Source organism: Melanotaenia boesemani, chromosome 13 (assembly GCF_017639745.1).
Source record: "Melanotaenia boesemani isolate fMelBoe1 chromosome 13, fMelBoe1.pri, whole genome shotgun sequence".
NCBI lineage: Eukaryota > Metazoa > Chordata > Actinopteri > Atheriniformes > Melanotaeniidae > Melanotaenia > Melanotaenia boesemani.
In genome coordinates, this window is record NC_055694.1 from 8,349,185 (window position 1) to 8,372,741 (window position 23,557).

Here is a 23,557-nt window from a genome sequence, read left to right on the forward strand (position 1 = left end):
GCACACACAAATAAGAAAATAAATAAAATAAAGTTCTGTATAAAGACCATAGAACTTAGCTTCCAGCACCCTGCTTTGCATGTCATGCACTGAGCTTCCCATGCATCACCACCAAAACAAAAGCATGAGTATGTTTTTTGTAGTTTTTTTTTGTGAATTTACATTCACGTTTCTAGCTTTACTAAAGATCACTCAAATCTAAAATTATAAGACTCCTGAACAGCTTTTTTCTCCAAGCCATCAAAGCCATCTGTTCAAAACCTGCACTTTGTCTTCACTTTGTCTTAACAAGCTGTTGAAAAATGTGGTTGTTGAACCCTCACAGGAAAAAACTGAGACATCTGAGACTTTGAGGAAGGAAAGGCACCCGCACTTGTAAGACTGGAAATCACACACAATGAAAATCCAATGCAAACATATCTGAGATAGTACGGAAGCATGGAGCTGTCACCCAAATAAAATTAGGACCTTATCATGTTATAAAGTGATAGTTTATTGTAATAACCTGAAAGGTATCATGTTATAACATGATAAATTTTAATGTAAGAACATGAATAAAAGCAGGCACTGTTGTTGCGACCTAGAAATATTGGAGCAAAATACATTTTGTGGAAACTATTTTTTTCAATGAGAGACATTTCTGTTCTTTTCGTCATGGATTAATGTTCTACTCGGATTTATTGTTGTACACACAGGAATGTGGGACAGTTACAGTGCATGCGCGTGTCTGAGTGGCCATAGAGTGTGTGTGCTGCTTTTGGAACATATACCATTTATTATGCATATGGCTGTCTTCTGAAAATAAAATAAAAAAATATTTTAAGGCTATATAAACTGCTAGTACTGGGAGAATTAAGTTTCCAACCGTCTGCTTTAAGGGTGCAATGTCAACAATCACAGTATCCTCCAAGCTTCATCAAATCTCTCCAGTGAAGTACAACTTAATCCCATTTGATCAGACATGTCTCTGACCATATCATGCATCGTTTCCCCATACAACGACGAATATGGTTCAACATCCTCTTTTTTTCTTTTAACCACAAAACATATCACATTATAACGTAATATGTTTCACAATAAACTTTCACATTACAATGTGATATGTTTTACATTTTTACAATAAACTATCATGTTATTACTTTTTAAGGACCCCCCTTTTTTTTTATTTATTTGGGTGACAGCTCTACACTTCTGTAAGAGCAAAATCCAGAACGATTTTTCAATTCTACCTGCACACATTTTTTGGCTCTCAAAAAGAGGACATGTCTTGGTAAAAGAAATATATGTCACACTGCTTTATGACTGCAAACCCAGATCACAGCTGGATGTTGATTCTCCTTTTAGTGTAGTTGTGTCCATGCCCCAGAATTATACTTTTTAAGATACAGAGGAAAATTCAAAACACAATCATGTACAACAATCTAGATATAAATACTTTGACTTTATTTAAATTAAGACACAGCTGTCAGAGTACACAGCTGACATTAGGAGTAAAATGAAGTGTTAAATACAGATAAATAAACCCAGCTGTCAGTGAAGTTAGGAAATGAGATACTTCTGATTTTACAGCTGATTTGTGGCAGCTTGCTGATTCCCTGAATGGTTGGTCTTCTAGTTCCTCCACTAAAGCAGAAAGATGCGTTGTTTGTTTGACAACAGCTTTATGCCACATCTACCAAGCTGAATTTCAACTTGATTTGAAACTTGATAAAGATGCAAAGAAAGAACCCACTGAATTTAACAAATCTGAAAGACTTTCTAAAAACGGGAGATAAAACGCTCATGTTGGCAGAGAAGTGCACTTTTAGGAGTGTCCATCTAGTTTAAATCAGAAAGCTCTATAAAGGGATGATACTGTGGCCCCTCTCATAGCGAATGAGTAGTATCAAACCCTTTTTTAAACAAATCAAGAATGTAAAAATAAAGTAAATCTCATTATTGGAATTAGCAGGGAAAAAAAAAAACATTTACAGATATTTTTGCCTCTGCTTTTATCAACATGATAAACTGATCCTCTTCTTTTTCTTGTGATACACAGCCTGTGTCTTTCCATTGTCAGGATAATTAAGCATAGCATATGTGAAGGTACAATCTATGGACATAAAATGTACAAAACAAAAAGGGATTTCTTTTCAAACATGTCAGAGACGATCTCAGCCTTTCCAAGTTTTCACTTTTAAATGCACATAGTCCTTAAAAGCAGGTAAGTCTCCAGCTGTTTTCCCCATTACAGTCCTTCCGTTGCTCCAGGTTCTAATGCAATGTGGAGTTTATAAGCAAGGTGAAGTCTTAAAAATAGCTGACATGAAGGAAGGAAATTCTAATTATATGCTTTATGCCAGGGAATAAACAGTATTCATTGGTGAGTGGAGCTCAAGGCCTCCACCAAAGTCCAGATCCCTAACATCTCTCCTGGTTCCAGTATACTGGCCGATGAATGAGCCATCCTCGTTAAACGGTATCTCCCCTCCTTCTCCATATTCCACCAGACTGTCATCGCTGTCTGATCGCTTTATTATTGCTTCCACAGATGGCTGGGATCTTTGAAGCCCCCTTTCCTCTTCTCTAACAAAAAAGAATGGATGGAAATATATTTAGTTTTTGCAAGACAATATAATTTTTTTCCCCTTCCTATTACAAATAGTACAAATATGTACATACCTCCTAGGATAGGGCAGGGTGGAGACCCGTGCTATCCTAAAATGTGAAAACATTTTATTTAGGATCACTATAGGAGGATGGATTACATTTTACTGATCACCCATTCACAGAAAATTAATATTGATTCCAGTATTTTCAGAAATATGGTATTTACAGCACCAAGATCTTTTTCATGTGTTCAAGAATCGACATCTGACGTCAACAGTGTCAATGTATGTCAACTTTTAGTGATTTCATACCTTTCGAGGGACCTTGAGTGGATCAGTGCAAAAAGAACAGGGTTGAAGTTTTGGGAGGGAAAGGTTTAGATAGAAGAGGTAGAGTAAAAACTCAAATTAGTTTAATTTTGATCAAAGAGTTACGAAAAATAAAGTTTAAAAAATAAGATTTGCTTTGCACCTGTGCAATAAAGTACTAAAAGTTTCACCAAAGTAAAGGTGTCCTGTGAACTTAAATCACCGACAGCACATTGAACAATGACGTTGGTCCTTGTGTAAATTTTGTGTATATATGGGTGTGTAGATGATACTTTATTATCATGTTAAGAATGAAAAGATGAGGAATGCAGTGTTGCATGGTGGGGCAGCAATGCAAACTTATAAGGAATGCTCTTCCATTACTTCTTTGGTAACCGCTGTTATCAGGTCAGATTTTAATTTGTATGTCTATGTTTTCGCAAAATTCAGTTTAACAGGAAGATGTTGAGACCCAAGATGCTAGTTGTTAGCATTCAGAACATGAGTCCACAAACTAAAAGGTGAGGAAAAGTTGATCTTCTTTAAGCTGTTTGTGGCAAACCTGATTAAAGCATCTTTGTCTATGTTTTATGAAGAAGGATGTAGGGTTTTACAACTTCACAGGGCAACTTTAATGTCCCAAAGTGAATGATAATGCACAGATACAGAGCAAATCAAGGCAAACAGATGGCTATTGTTATTTGAGTACATTGACAGTAGGTACAGTGTTACAGCACAACATTATCACTTTCTTTTTGCTGTTGATTACTATTACTATGTGGTTATATCAGTTGTAATAAATATACACACCTTGGAAACTGAACTTCAAATAGGCTTTTATAGTTAAGATGTAATGCAAACTGATTAGTTACTTTTGTTCTATTATAATTACTTCATTAAGTAGCTGTATTATTATTATTAATAATATTTTTTCCTAATGTGAATTTGCCATTTTTATGGACTCATTATCAGCCAGCTGTTAGTTGTAATGCTTACCGATAATCAAATGACCCCTCCTGATCTTTATCATCCAACGGCTCCAGTGAAATGTCCTTTTTCTCCCGTACTAAACAAACAAACAAACAAACAAACAAACAAAACAATATGCTGCTTTTAAATCAAAGCTGGACAACATTATAGATATTTTCCCAGCTGAGAGAAATTTGGCTTATATGACAAAAGAAATAAGCAACACAGAGCCTAGGATGTCATCCGTTTAAGATGATGGATCAGATGTCCTGTTTTGTTCAAGCTGCAATTTTAAATGTAAAATCTTAAAATTGTCTGAATTGATCAGCAAATTCTAATCAGAATTCAGCTGCGTACCTGGGTATTTCCCCCCTCGGCTCCTCTTGATGAAACAGACAATAAGGAGGATGAGCACAATGAGAGCCACAGCGCACATGATGCCAATGAACCACCCCTGCGTGGTGATATCCACCTGGTCCTGAGCATATACTGAGACACAGGTACATGGGTTTAAAATCAACGTCTACTCAGCAGCTCAAAGTGTTCATTTGACTGAGCAGAGACTGTATTGATGCACTGAGAACATAGCAAATTACTTTCTGTGGTGTAGTGGGGGGACTCCTCTGTATGCCATTCCCCAAGTCCGAGCCGAGTTCGTGCTGCTATGGAGAATCTGTAACGAGTGTAGCGGTCGTATCGGCGGATTGAGAAGCTTGTTACATTAGGCGTGAACTCCTCGACTCTCAGCTCCTCTCCTCTGGTCGCATTCACTGTAAAGAGTGTGGATCTTTCAGTGCGCATGGACTTTTAATTTTGGTACAGGTAGAGTGAACTTTTAAGTGCCTGTCTGCTAAGAGAGTGGCTACACAAGCGTCCACACCTCTTCTAGAGGATACTTCACAGGTATTCTGGTCTTAGAGTGAATATTCAAGCATGCTATTATGTCCATACTCAGATGGCGGATTGTGTAATTTTCGGTAAGTAATTACTTTTCTGTATATTTGAAAGTGCATTTGATGTGTGTGGGATAATGTGTTGCACACCTGTCTGGTACTTGAGGCTGTACCCTGTAATAATACCATTGGGCTCTGCTGGAAGCTCCCAGTCAACATAAATAGTGTCCAGATGTCGCTGTTGGATCCTGAAGGATCTTGGAGCAGATGGTACTGCAGGCAGAAAAATGCAAGAAATCATACAAATAAGCTTCATGGAAAGAAACACAAATTTGTAACTTGCCCATTCTTTAAATTTTAAGATTAATGCTTATTTGGAAAAATAATATTTTTCGTACCTCCTTCAGGAGTTGAGAAGTGTATATTATTACTGGGCGGCCCTTCATATCGATTGTTTGCCACCACTATGTACAATTTGTAGTTGCTGTAGGGGATGAGCTCAGTGAGGACACCGGAGGGGTCTGGATCGTCGTTTGGAAACACTTTAGACTTCATACCTCTGTTGACCCTATGCCATCTGAGCTGGCTGCTGTCCCTCCAATAGTAAACCTGAAACATGAGAAGTAATTCACTTTCAAATTTGCTGGTCTACCAATGAATACTGGAGTGTTTTTAACACTTCAGTAAATTGCCGGCACTTCATGTTTACATGTTTTCTGTCTTTCACATATTCTGTATGTTGGTACTTTCTGATAAGATAGAAATGGTGGATTTTTAATATGTGCTAGACATATGTTTTAGGTGAAAGAGGTCTATTGCAAGGTAAGGTGACTTTTCCCAACACTAACCCTAACCATGTCATTTTTAATCCCGTAACAAAGTTGAGTTGTTTAGGTTTAGGTGCCTGTCTAAGTGTTAAGGGGTGTAACACCAGTCATTAGTACTATGATAAAGGACACCGTACGGACTGTCCCAGTACAGTGTCCTTGTCTTTTATTGTCTTTTATTTTATTGTCTACTGTGATACATTATCTTCTATTGAAGCCTTAGAAGACCCACCTTGTATTGTTTCAATTCTCCCATCATAGATTCTCGTGATACTGGGTCCCAGTGTACAGTAACCTGTGTGCTCTCGATGTCAGAGATTCTCAGGTTCAGGGGTGCAGTTGTTGGACCTTGAGAAAACAGAGCTGGCATAGTACTTTGTCTTTGCTATCAGCAGGAATAAAACATGTTTTAGGAATGACTCATATTCCAAGATGTATAAGAATATGTTATGTATGTGCATAAATGATGTAAATCATCATGTATTATCCTCACAGTTGTAAAGCTATAGCCTCTGGAGCTGTTGAAGTAGCATATTTAACTGGGATGATGCTGTACCATTTAATTATCTATCACCAGCTGAACTCACACTTTTTGCACTGATTAAATAATTAATGAGATGTAAATTAAATGGAATGGTCATTAAATAATCTTTCTAATCATGTTTGGCAATTCATAATAAAAATAAAGCGAGAAAAAGGAAATTAAAATGTAAAGATCCCGATGGACAAAAATACGTGAGACTACATGGTGTCTGATCAACAAACCTTTGACAGCAGTAATGAAGGAAATTGGACGGTGGTGCACAACATTTCTGACATGCAGAAAACTGAACAATCAGTAGGGAGCAGAATCCTACAGAAATTCAGCAATATTAACCCCTTTCAAAGTGAATGTTAGATGGCTGCTCTGGCAGATTGTCATACAGGACTGAAGTTTAAGGTGCTGAAGGTGTCTTACTTGCCTTAATACGGTGCTGAATGCTATCATTAAATAAACAACTAAGAAAATAACTTGAGTTTTGTTGGTCCAGATCCAGAGAATCTTAGCCAAGGTGCAGACAAGCTGTTTTGGTAAACACTCATAAATACTTTAACCAATTTTTCATTCATCTGTCTTCTATATAATGCAGTGAATTTGGGTACTTACGATCTTCACCAGAGTAACCAATGACAACAGGTGACTCAGGCCCTAGCCCAAAGTCATTGGCAGCCTGGACTTTGAGCTCATAAGGTGTGAAGGTATCTGCATCATAGATATAGTATTTTAGCCACTTTGTGGTTGCATTTTTCCACTCCTCTCTGGAATCTCTTCTTCTCCACCACACCAGATACTTCAGGTGTGGTCCGTTCCACTCTCTGTAGCTCAGAGGCTGAAAGTACAGCAATCAACAATGACATATATTGTGATAGATTTGTGTTAGAAGGTAATTAACTGGTCAAATTCTGAAGATAAATAGTTTTACAGTTTTAGCAGAGTCCCAATTACCTCCCAGCTTATTTCCATGTTATTTCGCCATGTACCCACTCCTTTTAGATTTTTTGGGATCACATCTGGGGCTGCACAAAACAAACAAACAGACAAAAAGGAAAACAGCAAAGCTTAAAGATTTTGGTTAAGAAGGGGTTGTTCCTGATTTAGGAAAGTACATTTATTCAAGCCTATAAGTATGAAGCTGGATACAAAAGGTGTGAGCTTATCTTAGAATAACACTGAGCAATCGTGGCTCATTCAAAGGTAAACACATCTCCTGGAATTTCTCAGTTTATTGAAAATATGAACTACATTTAGTGTGCTCTTCATATAAGTGACAAATTTAAGTTTTATGTGGGTCTGTTTGCCATGACTACTTTTTAGCTTTACCTCTGCAGGTATCATAGATAATCATGAAAGGACTTCTTCACAAAAACATGAAGAAACATCACATAATATGTTAATATTTTCAGAAATTAAGTTTTTTTTAATGTCTTCAGGACTATGAATACCACTTAAAGAGATTATAAGAACACAACAGCTTTTATGAACTTTGCATTCACCTAATTCACAAGTAAACTGTAAACTATGTAAGCTGTGGATTTTTCTCTAAACCATTTACTAGCTTAGCAATAAATTTATCAATAGCTAAAGAGTAGTTTAAAGGAAAACGGAAAAACAAAACACCATAACAATGATTCTGCAAAGGGAAAAAAAGTCGCCTGATGATGATAATCATCATCTTCTTCATCATCCTCTTTTATATACAAATATGAACTTTCTTCTTATGAACCTCAATGAGCAACAGAATCCATGTGTCAATACTACAATAAAGCACTAACTCCAGTTGTGTTTAAGCAGATTTTCTCATATTGGATTGTGGAAAACTAATATGATAAGGCTGTAACTGTTCGTCAGTCCATGTCTGTGTTAACTCCCTGCATACCCACTGCATTGAATTTAAGCTTATACATAAATAAATTAAATACAGAAACATCTTTTCCCTCACATCTGGTGCTTAGGCTGCTCATCCTAATAATCTTCATCGCCTCCATTGCCCAATGATCTTCTTGCCTGCTACTTTTTAAGCCAATTAGTCTGAGCCCTACTCTTTAAAGCTATCTTCTGTTGTGTCATTTCCACTCCAACCAAGCTTTTGCTCAGTCTTCCACCTCCCTATCTTTTAAATGTGGCTAGGTTAACCATTTTCTCACTGTCATCAGACTTTAAAATGCATAAAGAAAAATCACACCTTCTTTATTTATCTTACTTGGCAAAAAATCAGCAAAAACCAACTTTTGACTTTCTCAGAACTTGGTATCTTTGAGAATTCATATGTATTTCATTGGCATCAAACCTACGTGCACCGCTGGTCTGGAAGCGCATAGATGGATGACTGGGACGACTTGCTCCGATTTCATTGATAGCGCTGACCCTGAACTGGTAGTAGGTGAATGGTATGAGATGCAAAATGACTGAATTAAGGTTCCCTGGGTACGTTGAAAGGTTTTTCCATTTTCCAGGCAGCCAGTCATCATCATCATATTGCACTAAATACTCTGTCAGAGAGCAGAAAATGTAGGCAAAGATAATGCAACAAAAATATGAGAATTTATTTCTCGCATTATAGTTTATTGTATTTAGTGGCCTTTACCTGTAATGGGACTGTGGTTGCTGTCTCCAGGAGCCCAGCTGAGTCTCACACTACGTTCATATGGATCCGACAGCTCCAAGTTAGTGGGAGGATTTGGACGGTCTATAAACATAAAAATATGTCAATAATTAAAATGCTTGGCATTCTGTATGATTACTGAAAAGTCCTTTTTATTTCAGTTGGCTCATACCCATCACCATTAGGTGTGCCGAGGCAGACTTCTGGTCTAGCTCGCTCTTGATAACACATGTATAATTTCCCTCATCACCTCTGTTCACATTGGTAATGACAAGGTTTGATTCGTCCAGAGAGATTCTGAGGAAGTGATTAAAAAAGGTTTAATTGATGACATATTTCAAGTATTACATAATTTTACATAAATACTTCACTTACCTCCAACCAAGACTGACTTGGTTTTTGTTTTTCATCCATGTTGTAGTGACAGGAGTTGTGATATCTGCTTTTACTCCACACTCCAGGCGCACATCTCTACCACGTATGACTTTCATACTCTGTGGTCTGGTGACAATTACTATGGGCTCTGAAAGTAATAAATGACAAAAGAGTTACAATTAAGACATTTGAGAAAGTATTTGTGAAAAATGCTATTGCTGACTCAAATATTTTCCATATGAGTGACTTGGATCTTGACCTTTGACCTCCACTCGGACTTGATTCTCATCTCTTCCTGCAATGTTGCTGATCACACACAGGTAAGTTCCCTGGTCTTCTATCTGTATGCGTTTTATCTCCAGAGTCCCATTACTATGGGTCTTAAAACGACTTCCCTCAAGATTTCCTTGTCCGTACTTGGACCTGCGATAGACAACTCATAAACATATACACCACACACATACACAAACCAGGGAGTGGTTTGCTGAACTCATTCCATACATTAAGAGTTGTACACTGTGATCTTACCATCGCAAGTCAGGTACAGGAGAACCAAAGTAGAGGCAGTCTAATAAGGTACGACTTCCCTCTATTGTTTTAATGAGTTCATTCCTGGGTCCGAGAATGCGTGGCGTCGCATCTAGAAGAACAGTAGCAACATCATCATCATTTGAATATACTTGTATTTTTCTCATGTCGGGTTTGGTGAGAGGACACTGCAGATTGGTGGAATTCTATTTTTAAGTTAATAATTTAATTTATTGTCACCACAATAATGTCAGTGATTGCTACCATTAAGGGCGAATTAACTTTTGAATTTACATTTGAAGTAGACCTGTGCTTCATACAGTACACATTCCTCTATACTTTATACAAGGTGGGGCTGGTTAGAGATGTGGACCCAAGTTCAAATCCCCAGACTGGCAACAAAGATGAACCACTGACCCCTGAGCAAGACCATTAACCCGCATACTTTGATACATACTGTTTCTGAGACCTATTGGATCAATTAATGGTAAAATCTTTGCTCCAAACCATATTTGAAATGATCTGATTTTGGTCATCTGCCCCCTGGTAAACACTGTTTGCACTACAATAATTCTGGATTAATAAAAGTATAGAAAAAAAACTGTACACATAATTTTTTCTAGGGATGACAAAAAAAAAACTTCACATTCATAAAACTTTTATTTTTACGCATTATTTGTAGGGTCAGTTAATATGATATGATGCAGGGTCAGATAACATGATAAAAATTTTTATTCAAATTTAAGATTAAAGGTGTTGCAACGATTAATAAAATTGTAAGCAGTGTCAGAGTAGTTATACTTACGTAGCACGTTGACAAATGCATTGGCAAATATGTACCCATACTGATTGGAGGCGTTGCATTGGTAGACAGCATTGTTTGCAACAGTCACACTGCGAAAGGTTATGGTTTCTCCAGACACCTGTCTGTTTTCCTGTGGTGTAGCAGCTGGAAAAATCACACAAGGAAGGAAAGACAGACTTAGAATTCAAATTATTTGGATTTGCTTTTACAGCTCTTACGTGTGATCTTCGAAAATTTACCCTCAATTGGTTCCCCGTTAATAAACCAGCTGATGGTGGGACGAGGGGCCCCATCAGAACGACACACCAACCGTCCGTTTTCCTCAGGGGCCAAGATCAAATCACTGGGTTTTTCCACCCAGAAAGGAGCCGCTGTCCAATACACTGTATATTAGTTGTCTGAACGTTATTCTGCAGCAGCAGAATGAAACACTGTGTGTTTCTGAATGTCTCACCTTTGACCCTGACATTTATTGTGTGCTCAGTGTAGCCTATCTTGTTGGCAGCGGTGCAGATATACTCTCCTGAGTCTTCAAACAACGCCTTTGAGATTTGAATCATCTTGTTGAAGTTCTTTACTTTCATGCGTGATGTCACTACTAGATCCTCTCCATCTTTTATCCAGGTAATACGGGGTGTTGGCCTTGATGATCATAAACAAGGCTTTACATCAAATCACAGGGGAATACATCTCATGCTGAGCAGAAAGTTGACACACACCTTCTTCTGAGTCAACAAAAGAAGTAGATCTACAAAAGTGCCACAGTTATTACTTGTGAACTTGTTTTGCACTCACATCCCTGCAGCTATGCACTCCAGGAGCAGCTCTTCCCCTTGTAAGGCGACTATAGAGCTAGATGAGCCTTTGGGAGATAACCAGGTGGGGGCAGCCTCAGTCACTGCATGAGCTGCAGAGGGAGCAAGTCAGAACACACAAGTTACACATACCTCAATCATTTGTTTCAAACCTTTTCTTTCTGTGGTGCAAAATAAATAAATCATAAAGAGAGTAAAAGTTGCCATAGAGCAGAGGCTCACTGTGCTTATGAATGAGTAGTTTTTTGGGTATAGACAGTCAGAAAAACTCAAAGTTTCTGAGGAAAGTAACATCTCAAACATTTGTTGGCTGAGATTATGTAAATGGATCATAATGATTGTTAAGTTACTCACTTGTAAGCACCTTAACAATGACAGGCATCTTTTGCTGAATGGCATTCTTGTAAGGGAAGCGAGCATTGCAGCAGTAATCAACAGCAGAGTCATTAAACAACACATTAGAGAAATAAAGATCTCCATTGACTCCCATGGAAACCCTGCGGTCCTGCCGCACAGGCTGCATCGTTGGAAAAGCTGTTTGAATAGGCCAGTTGAAAGGTCTTGCATATGAACCTAAAATTAAAAAATAATAATAAAAAACATGGTATGAAATCATTTTTCTTTTTTTCCTTTTTATGCTCATCTCTTTTTGACCCCAGATTTTAGAGATCCAGTTCACAGGTATGTAATGCACACTTACAGCTGGACATCCAGTAGGTTTCAGGTTTAGGTGGACCAGGTGGAGGGTCACATGACAGGACCAGAGGTAAGCCAGCGCTCACCACCACAGGTTCAAGAATCTCCCGCGGCCACACTGGAGCTCCTGCACAAAATAAAGAGTGCACATCTCCTCTGAGCACCAAAGTCAAGCTCTTCTGTTTACAGGCTTTGTCCATGAAATATGTAAATTACCTTGGTTTAAAAATATATGTATAATGAAAACCTGTAATAAGGTCATCCTTGAAAGTATTGCCTGAGTAAATAGCCTCTATGAAAATTAGTAATGCTGCTGAGCTGGATTAAGCTAAATCACTGTGTAGGGAAGGAGTAGATGGGGAAATTATTCATGGGCACATTTATGAATAGCAAATATTTCTAAGTCATATACAAGTTATAGCCAGCAAATGGAAAAAATAATTTATGTTTTACAATGGAATCCTGGATGCAGACCCCACAGATGTCACAGGCATTTCATTCAGTTAGTCCTACATGACAGCATCACTACACACAGACCACTTTACATCATCTTCCACCTTGTATAGACACAAGCAGTCTTCAGTAGTCTCAGTCCTGAACTTACTGTATAGTTGTAGTCTGATCTTGTGGGAGTATGCAGATCCATACTCATTGGAAGCAATGCACTGATACTCTGCTTCATACTGTTCTGGATTTTTCCAGGCATAGATATCTAGAGTCCCTGAGCGCCTGCGCATAGAGACCTGGGAGTCACGTGCCACGTTGAAATACTTCCCATTCCGCCTCCATGAAAAACTTTGTAAGAGACAAAAAAAGAACAGCATTGAAATGACTGTTACATTAAACAAATCTGTTTGGTGTGCTGCTGCAGGTCTTACATAGGCTGAGGGTTGCCTTTGGCTTCACACTCTATTACCATTGTGTCTTTGGGGTCCACAATATGCTCCTGCATAGACTGTTTTATGATAGTCGGGGGTTGTCTAGCTGCAGACAGAAAAATAACAAAAAGAGCTGAAATTTTATCTGAAAAAACACAGTCCATAAAAATGCATTGCTAGTCAGTGAACAGACACAAGTGAGGTTACAGACTCACTTTCCAGAGGAATGTCCAAAGCCCAAACGCTCTGCAAAAGAAGCAGCAGCAGCCCTGGTCCACCCAGTGTCCTCATCTTAACAGCTCATTTAGTCCAGTAACCATTTGGGCCTTCAATTCTATTTTTTTTATTTTTTTTTCAAACTGAAAGAACAACAATGACTCATTAAATCATTGATTTTAGTAAAAAATAAATCCAGAACAAACAACTGAAAGAAAAGTTTGAATTGCATATCCCACAGCAGTGATCCTATCTAACTATAAGTGCACTACAAGAATGTGTTCTCAACTTATGCTCCATGTTTAGAATAAAAGTGCTTAATCTATGGGAAATTACCTTTATTTTATTTATTTTATTGTGTTATTAATGCAACAGTGTCAGATGTATGTAAGATTTTACTGGTTTGATAATTTGTTATAATGTGTCAGTACATTGCTATATAACTGAGAGCTGAATTTAAAGGTAAAAACCCTAACAAACACACACACACAGACACACACACACACACACACACAGACAGATAGATAGATAGATAGATAGATAGATAGATAGATAGATAGATAGATAGATAGATAGATAGATAGATAGATAGATAGATAGATAGATAGATAGATAGATAGAACATTTTAAAAGTTGCCTCAAGTTGATTGCATCCCATACAAGAAAATGAAAAACTTCAGTGCCAGTTAGGAATAAACTGTGACATAATTTATGTGTCAGGGCTTTATAAGAAAAAAAAAGAGAAAAAAAAAGAATAAATATGGGGCTGATTAGTCTAAAAATGTATTAGATCATGCATTGTATTTTTAGCTTGATTAAAACAAAAAGTTATGAGTACCCACCTCTGTCATGAAAAGTTCAATCAGGGCTCTCTCCTCCCCATTTCTGTCCTCCCCAGTGCATCAATAATCCAATTACTTTCCCAGGATATTATTCTTGTTCGTGCAGTATAGCAATTAATGCTTCACTCCTTCAAATATCAGGTCAAGAACCCTAGACGAGTTGATACACATCGGTAATTGAGTTTCTGTCCGTCACTGCCACTCACACTCTGCCCACCCATCTCATGAATAATAAATGAGCACCATACAACACCCACACTTCACCCAGTTCACTGTTCAGGCCAGGCTCTTATAATTCTGAACATCTCCATCAAATACAGCCACAAAGACATAAAACAAAAGCTTCAGGAAATAACTGAATATACACCAACATCTGGGGAAGCTTTTTATGTTACTGGATATATTTCCCTTTTACCTAAATGTCTATTTATCATAGCTAAATAAAATTTACCTTGGCCCAGTTCAGTGTCAGTAGAGTATGCAGGCTTGGGTCTAATACAAGCACAAAACAACTTTGATTCTGGACTGTTTGCATTCTTAATGGTTCTGATGACATCAAAATGTGGGCTGGAGAGATCTGGACAACAAAGTATGAAAGCAATGTTTGTCTCTGTCAAATGAATTTTACATGCAGCAATTTTCAAGTCACATGATATCCTGACAAGGGTTGGAAACATGCTGATAAAAGTAATCCACCCTAAATTTTTGTTTTACCTCAAATTTTATTGAAAAAAAACCCCAAACAGAACTTTTCAACTGTCCAATACAGCTATATATTTGCAAATGAAAAGAGAAGAATGCATTGAGAAAGTCCTACAGGGCGAAGGGGAGTTTTCTGTTTTCTTTTCCATAAACTGTGCCAAAGATGCAGGGGTAGCTACATTTGTGTTAGACAACAACCATCTCATGACTTGTTGACACAGTTCAGACCTGTGTGGGCTGTCAGGCATTTACATGGTGCTGCAAAATCCAGCATTCACTGTGCTAAACAATAGCTTGTAGGCTTTAAATCCAACAACAGTCTTACTTTTCCAGTCCCACTTAAAGGGATGTGAATCATTATGGCTGCAGCTGATGGTCTTTGCTCCCTAGTCCTGATGTGTGAACATCTAAAACACAGCTTGACCAGGCTCACACTAAGCACAAAAGCAGAAAGAGTATGTTGAGCTACTTGGCTCTCCCCATACATTGGACCATGACAAGCCTGAAAGTGAACAGTGATCAGTGCCATGCACCAGATTGCACAGTGAAGAGGCACAGAGGTGGATTGAGCCGGCGGAGTGACGACAAAAAGACCTCTATATGCTCGTAGGTCTTCTCTGGCACGAGTGGCCAGGGCTCGGGTAAGAGCAGATGGCATGGGAGAGGGAGTGTTTGACTGAATAAACTCCCTGTTCAGACTCAGAGCACCTACCATTAGTGCTTTGACGTCACTACATCAGGGGGAGTGCAGTGGATGGAGAGATAGTCCTGTTGAGCAGGACAATCAGCTAAATCAGAGACAATCAGAAATATATTGTTTTACAAAATTAAACTAAGACTTAATGGTTTGATAATGATAAACTGGCAAGAGCTTATCTAAAAAAGCAGGGGTTGTTTTAACATGTATAAACCTATTGATCATAGTTGAATTAATTAGGAGAATTCATTAAATAGTGAAGGTATTTCACAGAGAAAAGGTGAAATAATTATGGTGCCATAATAAAAAGATAGAACTACAGTCATTGCAGTCAGTTATGTGAGAAATGTGTGTTTCTGTATTACAAATGTTAATATAGTTTAATTTATTACAGATGAGGAAACATCATGAACCGTCCATATGTGCATTAAATGGCTAAGCCAGTCCATAACATACTGTACATATTCTTCATATAAACAAACTTGTTACTGAAAGAAAATAGAACTAATATTGAGTTCTTAGCATTGTGTTTGGATAAGGAAAAAAACAAAACCAAAAAAAAAAAAACCCACAAAGACTAAAGTAACTGGTTAATGATTAAAACTCAAACAAACAAAAGATAAACTGATGGGATGGTGGAAGGTCTTACCAAAGACAGAATTATCCATGGAAAAACCCATAAAAATCTAAACATACATTAATTCTTTGTTGACCTGTCTGCAGTTCAGACCCACCACTCACTGTTGTCATTAATAATTTTTGGCTCTGTAATACTTGGTTACATTCTGAACTGTTTTAGCTCTGATATGAACGTTTGAAACTTGTGTTTTAATAGAGCTCATCTGGCTCAGGGTGTCCTTCATGTAAGAACATTCAGTACACAGTGACATATAAGCAAGACTCAATTTACTTTCTTTATTGTTCATTAACATGACCTTACTTAGAGTACTGTATTGAGGTCTGAGGCAACAGTAATGGAAAACACTTTACTCGCTATTAGTACTACAACAAAGGGCAGTCTTTGTTACACATAGTCAGTTATCTGAATCATACAAACTCTGTTTATTCAGTCCAAGTTACTAAAACTCCAGTACCTGATTATCACACAGCACAGATTTTAAAGCTAGCAGGAAACTTATTTCCATACCATATACAAAACCTTTTTAGCCAGAGATGTAGGGTATCATTTATGAGGGAACACAATATTTAAAATGCACTTGGTGAGAAGTACCAGTAAAAGTGACCATATTATGATATAAATCATATGATAGGAGCGCCCCACACTGTTTTATTGTTAAATTCTAAATAGAGAGAGAATGGGAAAGGATTTCATGTCTACATCAGTGTGGGCTGCACAGTGGTGTGGTAGCACCGTCGCCTCACAGCAAGACGGTTCCAAGTTTGGCTCTTGGCTTGGACCTTTCCGTTTGCATATTCTATCCGTGTTTGTGTTGGTTCTCTCCAGGTACTCTGGATACCACAGTCCAAAAACATACTTTTCAAGGTCTCTTAATAATGACTGGGGACCTGGGTAAACCCAAGAGAAACTGAACCCCTCCCTTCAGGGCCTTTGTCCTGCAGGTTTTAGATGCTTCCCAGCTTCAACAAACCTGACCAATATCAATTACTCATTGTGTAGAAATAGTAGAGCCATTTCATTTGAATCAGGTGCACTGGAGCAGGGAAACATCTAAAACCTAAGTGGGTAAAGACAACGAATGGATGGAATTACATGAACAGAGCTCCTTAGCTCCCAAGCACTTAAATATTGACTGAAAAATAGGTAATGCAACATAGTGGTATGCTTATTTTGTACCCAGAGTCAGAACTAAAAATGAAGAGGCAGGGTTTATTTTTTATGCTCCTTACATGTGGAACAGGCTCCCAGAAAACTGCAGGTTTGCTGAAACTCTCAGCAGTTTTAAATCAGGGTTAAAAACTTTTCTATTTGCTGCCTAATTTCAAAACAACTGCTAATTCCTCCCACTGTAACTTTTATTTCTTGCATTTTATGTTACTCTATTTATTTTCTCTGTCTTTATTTAATTTCTTTTCTCTCTTTGCACACTGCTGCGATGCCTTTAATGTTTTATGTAAAGCACTTTAAAGTGTCTTGTGCTATGTGAAAAACTTGCCTTGCTTTGCCCTATCAAGTTTTTTAAGACATGCAGCCAAATTATAAAATAATATATATATATATTGAAATGAAATCATATATATTGAAATCATTTGTAAATTATTAGTATTTGCATTTTAAAATAAGTTGTATAACAGAAAGAAAAATTCATTAGTATCAACAAGAAACAGGATGAGTGTGACTGTCATTAAGTTTAATTCCCTTGACAATATGGAAATCTATTCCACCTTTACATAAACTGCTGATCAATTTGAGTGTGGGCCAAAACCCTGAGCAGGCCCACACTTCCATCCATGAAGCAGTTCTGCTGTTGAGAACCATATAGTTCACAAAATTACTCTGAATTTAAAATGATATCAATATTACATCAACAGTCACATAATTAGTTCATATGAGTCAGATTTAGACTTCAGCTGTTGTCACTGAAAGTGTTGATAATTACATCAGCCATCTTACATGAGTGGAAGCTTGTCATAAAAATCTGCTGATGCCAGTGTGGACCAGCCCCATTTCTCAATGCAGACTATGACATCATTAAAACCTGGTGTGCTGCTGATGTCTGTCTTAGACTTCAGCTGCAAGGAGCAGCACATCCCTTCATACACACTGCCATGAAAGTTTAATGTTCTTCCATTACATTTACTTTTTATGCAAAGACATCTAAAAACAAACAAACACAGCAATGTACAATTATTAAGAGGGCTTCCTACCTTTTCGGCTCATTGGTCCCTTTTTATAGTCCTTGCATTGAGACCTAATGCCTACATTCTTTTCATCTTCTGTCACAGCGGCATCTCCACACTCCACACTTGAAGCAGGTGACAGATCAAGATAACAGAGGCACATGTAGCTCATTGGGATGACTGTCCCTGGCCTCCGTCACACGCCTGACAAACAGAGCCTGAGACACTGTCATAATAAATCCATTGTGAAATCCACACATAAGTATAACGTCATCTCCATTGTTATGTGTGGGTTAGGTTAAGCAGACTGTCATGTCAGTGGGTTATTTGCAGATAACTTAAAACACTTAACTTAACTTAATCATCTTAAGGTTTTTTTTTTTTTTTTTTTGCTTTTTTGTCTAGAAGTCAAATCATTTTTGGACTTCATCATGTGTGCTGTTTCTGATTTTGACTGACAGGGGGGGTGTCTCCAACCTTGTATCTTCACTCTGGCTGGCACGAAAACACACTCTCTTACACAAAAGCGTTTCTGTCCAGAACAAAGTCAGTCTGTTGTGGACAGGGAGGACACAGCTTCCAGACACATGGGGGGAAGGGATTTAACCCATCACATTCAAGTGGCATGAATGGCTTAAAGGATGCGTTGATTTATTATTTGTGGCTAATAGATTCTCCATTAGTATTCATTTATTTAAAATAAATACAAATAAAATAAAATGCCCAGTAATACAATAATAATTCACAACAATTCAGTGATTATATTGCAATTCAGTCTTGATACATTTTAAAAATAGCAGTTATGGTGGATAACATATTATGCAACAGATTAATAATAAATAAAGCTTTTAGAATAAAGTGCATCAAAGTGCTTATTTCATTAATGTGCATCTTGTTCTTGTGTGTCTACAAAGGCAAAGTACAACACATAAAAGGAAGTAGATAAAAATCCCAAAAAATCATCATCTTACATAATGTCTTTATTTTCTATCAGAGGTTTTCCTTCTTTAAAAGTGGCCTTAAAATGGTTTAAAATGTTGTTGGTTGCTACTTTCCAGAATTTTAACAGCATTTATTTTGTATTGAAATAGTTGCCTTTTTTGTCACAGTACATGTGTGAAATTCAACATTTTCCCAGTATGGGATCAATAAAGTACACCTGATTCTGTCTGAAAAGTGCATCTATGCACATGTTAGAAAATCCATGTGTAAACATACTGCTCCTCACCAACTCACATCAATCTCTGCTTTATCTCCCAGGCCCTTTCACTCATCCAGTCCTTAGCTCTGCCAACAGAAGAGCGCTCTGCACCGAGCACCAAACAGAGCCTGGCCAGTTTGAGACGGTTTCTCTCCAGGTAATTCTGGGTGTCTCTCTGCAGCTGGTCCAGGGCTCGCGGGCGGTTCTCATCCAGGGACACCTCAGCACTCAGCATGGTGTTGAAGCGGAAGTAGACATCTGGAGCCAGCAGGTCATCCAACAGGGTATGGACCCCTTCAGTGTCGGTAGCACTGCATATCAGATTGCTGATTTTGGCTCTCAGGCTTGTGGAGGTGGCAGGTCCTCTTTTAACGTTGTCATAGCGACCTGTGCCAAGGGACAGCACACATTGGAAAGGCTGGTTGGGCCACAACAAACGGCTCTCATGGACAGCTAAGGCACAGGGGTTGTTCAGAATAAGTCCTCCATCCTATAGTGATAGAGTAGAGGATAAATTTTTTGATGGATTTTGACCCACAGATAAGAAAAACGCTGTGTGAGTGCAAAGAAAAAAAAAAGACAATCAGCTTCCTCAAATAGTCATTAAGGAGAACTATATATGCAGGTAGTGGTGCTTCCTACCTGATGAATGTCACCTTGTAAGGGGAACTCCTGGAAGTATCCAGGGGCAGCTGATGATGCCCGCACTGCCTGCCACATCTGGTACCCTGAGCCCCCGGCATAGCGGCTGAGAGAGCCTGGTTTATGGTTGTAGTTACGGAAGACAAAGGCCTTAGGACTGGTACCCCAATTAACCACTGCACTGACAGCTGACACCTGCAGAGATACCAATTAATCCTTGGCTTTAAACATGTACCACAGAGGAGTGCTCTACTACAACAGCTGAAACCTCATTAGCACCACTGATGGTGATCAAAAAATTGAGTTTATTTGATAAAATGTAGTGCTCTTACCTTAGGACTTATCTCATCTCTGGCTGTTTTAATAAGTACTCTATTACCCATCTTCTCTCTGAGTAGGATAAATAGCAACACATTCAGAGCAGATTTTATTCTTGAATCATTAACATGGTACTTTTTACTCAAACACATGCATATAGTTGGAATTGAGTTTTTTGCATACTGTAATATTCTCTCCCAGGTTTCAGTGTTATAATAAGAGTGACTCCAGCCCATCTTCACAGTGCCAACCAGAGGATTCTGCCGGAAGACTTCAGAGCCAAATCGTCGATACATGTCGGCACACTCCTCCAAAGAAAAACGAGCCAGACCCAGCATGAAGGCTAGAACAGCTCCTAGTTAACAGAGACAGCAAACATTTATAAACATATAGATTCTGACTTAAAAAGCATTGAGGCATAAATGTCTGTTATTTGTCACCTGTGCTCACTCCACATATGTAATCAAACAGCTCATGAATCTTTCTACCAGTTTCCTCTTCCAGCAGCTTTAAGACCTGCAGAGGCACCACACCTCTGGAGAATGAAAGCATAGAAAGTATTGATCATAAGGGAGAATGATTAAAAGGGACAGGAATAAATGACTAAATAAGTTTAATATTGAATAACAGCTATGCTTATTTTTGCTGCACACAGAATGGAGATAATTTAATTATCTTGAGTTATTGTGAGACAGAGGATAAAGTCAGTAAAACAAACTTCCATTTACTTATGTCATTTTTGTTAGTTGTGGCTCAGTAGAAGTTTAATATCCAACATTTTCACCATGACAATTATTTAAGCCTTAAAAAGATTGGTTAACAAAATTTTAAAGATACTGAGTGTTTATAGACAGCAGGAGAAGTCAGTTTATGTACTTTTAAAAAAGTATTTTTTCTTCTTCTTCTGTTGTATTATCCAGATTAACAGGCAGACTTTTACATGCCAAAAGAGTTTCACTCCGGTTAAATGTTTTGCCACATATAAATACACTCACTTTTTTTTGTTTTTTGTTTTTTTTAGATCTCTTTCAGTTTTTGTGTAAATACTTAAGTTTGAATCTCTTATCAGGATGATTTCAGTTAGAGACACATTTGCTCATGTTAATACAGCTAAAACCAGAAGTATAGTTCTGCGTACAGCATCTGCATTTTTGATGCACCATCATTCGTTGATGATCTGTTTTCTTACAGTTTGTTACCTTGTGCCACCACCATCAACTGAGAGCACTCTGATGCCTCGACCTTTGACAGGATCTATGAATCCAATCAGAGCCATGGCTTCCCTCAAGGCAGCATGAAGTCTCTGGTCGTGTCTGTAGGCACGTCGCTGTCTCAACAATGTGACTGCAGCTTTCTCCTGGAACAGAAACATCATTAAAAACTGAAAGAAATTTAAGAACATTTCTAAATGAGATTAGTAAAAAAGAACAGCTCCAACATACCTGCCATATTAAAGCTTTGCATGATGGGTAGCCTATAATGTGTTCATTCAATGCCTCTATGCAGGCAGTCAGAGCTTCTCGAGAAGGTGCCAGTCCCAGACTGTTAATCAACCCACGAGTTGTCTCTTCTGCCTGCCTGTGACTCAAGACAAGCTGAGAATATACAACCAGAAGATTTACTTGCTATTTTAAAAAAAAAAATCTTATTCTCACTTTTCTGTGAAGGGGATGTTGTTAAACCTGTAACCTCAACTCACCTTTTTACTTAATATCCCTTGTGGTGCCACAGTTATGGGTTTTGTGGTCTGGGATATGGGGCCTAGATTCAGAAACCCCCCCAGCAGATCTGGAATGGCACTTGTGGGATTGCGAAAGCAGTCCATCAAAGATGGCGTCTTCAGTTTCTCAGGAGTCTTAGGGGATCTTGGGTCCAGCTTTGTCGGAACATCTCTATCAATGCCAACTTTCTTGAAATACTGATTGATGTGACTGGATGTCTGGAAGTAGCTCTCCTCAAAGTTAGCTGTATTTGGGCTGCTGTGGAAAAGGCCTCCAGTTTCAGGGTTGATCGGTTCTTCTTGCTTTACCTGAGATGTGGTTCTGTTCGTTTGTGAAGTAGGTTGTGTTGAGCAGTTTTTCTTATAAGTGTTCTTCTCTACATGAAGTATTTCACTCTTATTCTGAGCTCCATCTGTAACTTTGGCACCAAAGTATTTATTGACATGTCTTGCAAAATGAAGGTATCCTCCTTCCCAGCTGTTGGAGGTATTGTCAGGTTTGGCTGCTGTATGTTCAGCATTCAGTCCAACTTCAGACGGTTCAGCAGTGCTCTGCACCTTTCTCCGCTTCTGCTTCCTGTTTGATCCTCTGGAGGAAGACAGGGTTTCAGTATTTTCTGGCTTTTGAACTTTTGTGTAACCCTGAGAGAACACCAAGTTGATGTGATTAGCAACATAACTGTAGCTCTCACCAAATCTTGTAGTCAAAGAGCTGATGTGAAAAAGTTGAAGTCCTGATGTTTCCTGGGTAGAAGGACTTAAACCTGACTTTTCCTGTTTTCCTTTCCTTTTCATGGGCTGTGTCATGCTCTTGCTCTCAGACACATTTTGCTCTGTGGCTGACTGCTGACTATGCCTACGCCTCAGTGGACGACCTAGATACTCTGGGGCCGGGACAATAAAACTGCCATTTTCCATGACTGCAACAACGTCCTTCTTCTTGAAGTAAATGTTAATGTGTCTGGACAGTCGATAAAATGACTGGCCGAGACGCCCTCCCAGTGAACTCAAATGAAAACTGCTAAGAGCCTCATCAAAAATCCCAACTGGAGCTTCGGCTTTGAAAGCATCCCTATTGGAAGATGAATAAAAACGCACATTGTGGAAGTGTCTCGCTTCTTTGGTAAAGTCTGCTAGGAAGAAGGTTGAGGAAAAGCTGGTATTACTTTGCTTTAAATTTTTTAAAGTGCCTGAAAGCCTCAAAAGCTGAGGAGGCGGCAGCTGTGAATGCCTGTATGAGTCCAGGCAGACGGGCATTCTGGCCAGAGAATGGTCTCTTCTGAGAAGGCTCATTGTGTATCTAATTCTGCAGTACAATTTCAATGTCTTTTTTGCCACGCTTAAACATATGGTGGTGCTGGGGTAGCGACCCATGTTTGACATAATGTGGTGAACAGCACTTAGATGTAGCCCAGACGTCTCTCTGACTGCTTTAAGCTCGGCCACAGCAGCATATTGAACAGGAACCTAGGATGAAAGAAATCCATAAAAGCATGCCCGACAGGAATAAGCCAATACGGGTCTATTAGAGATACATAGACTATAATGTAAAGCTGTAAATTCCTGTTAGGTT

At 38.4% G+C, this 23,557-nt stretch overlaps 2 protein-coding genes across 4 annotated transcripts; both read right to left on the reverse strand.

Moving 5' to 3' along the window:
* Window positions 1-1,422: 1,422 nt before the first annotated feature.
* Window positions 1,423-18,545, reverse strand: nfascb (neurofascin homolog (chicken) b). 3 transcript variants are annotated; one of them, XM_042004951.1, is made up of 28 exons: window positions 18,131-18,539; window positions 13,885-14,035; window positions 13,042-13,185; window positions 12,827-12,932; window positions 12,553-12,743; window positions 11,953-12,075; window positions 11,607-11,825; window positions 11,233-11,344; window positions 10,892-11,079; window positions 10,677-10,808; window positions 10,438-10,581; window positions 9,633-9,744; window positions 9,364-9,527; window positions 9,105-9,252; window positions 8,902-9,026; window positions 8,712-8,813; window positions 8,419-8,616; window positions 7,073-7,143; window positions 6,734-6,956; window positions 5,819-5,934; window positions 5,158-5,368; window positions 4,910-5,032; window positions 4,463-4,636; window positions 4,224-4,355; window positions 3,894-3,963; window positions 2,901-2,912; window positions 2,662-2,697; window positions 1,423-2,565 (listed from the first exon to the last, which is right to left on the reverse strand). In XM_042004951.1, exons 3-28 carry the CDS (start codon window positions 13,115-13,117, stop codon window positions 2,334-2,336), a joined length of 3,540 nt encoding a protein of 1,179 aa, XP_041860885.1. In that variant the 5' UTR covers window positions 13,118-13,185; window positions 13,885-14,035; window positions 18,131-18,539; the 3' UTR covers window positions 1,423-2,333. The 3 variants fall into 3 exon arrangements, 2 of the variants coding, with proteins under 2 accessions (XP_041860885.1, XP_041860886.1); XM_042004952.1 differs by lacking the exon at window positions 13,885-14,035; XR_006012580.1 differs by lacking the exons at window positions 1,423-2,565; window positions 2,662-2,697; window positions 2,901-2,912; ... (1 more) ...; window positions 4,224-4,355; window positions 4,463-4,636 and having other exon boundaries at window positions 4,916-5,032; window positions 5,158-5,243; window positions 5,317-5,368; window positions 18,131-18,545.
* A 317-nt stretch (window positions 18,546-18,862) lies between these two features.
* On the reverse strand, window positions 18,863-23,241 carry LOC121651821 (calcium-independent phospholipase A2-gamma-like). The gene is made up of 8 exons (XM_042004242.1): window positions 21,964-23,241; window positions 21,707-21,859; window positions 21,464-21,621; window positions 20,705-20,799; window positions 20,448-20,619; window positions 20,279-20,336; window positions 19,947-20,141; window positions 18,863-19,794 (listed from the first exon to the last, which is right to left on the reverse strand). Exons 1-8 carry the CDS (start codon window positions 23,239-23,241, stop codon window positions 19,336-19,338), a joined length of 2,568 nt encoding a protein of 855 aa, XP_041860176.1. The 3' UTR covers window positions 18,863-19,335.
* Between the last annotated feature and the right edge of the window lie 316 nt (window positions 23,242-23,557).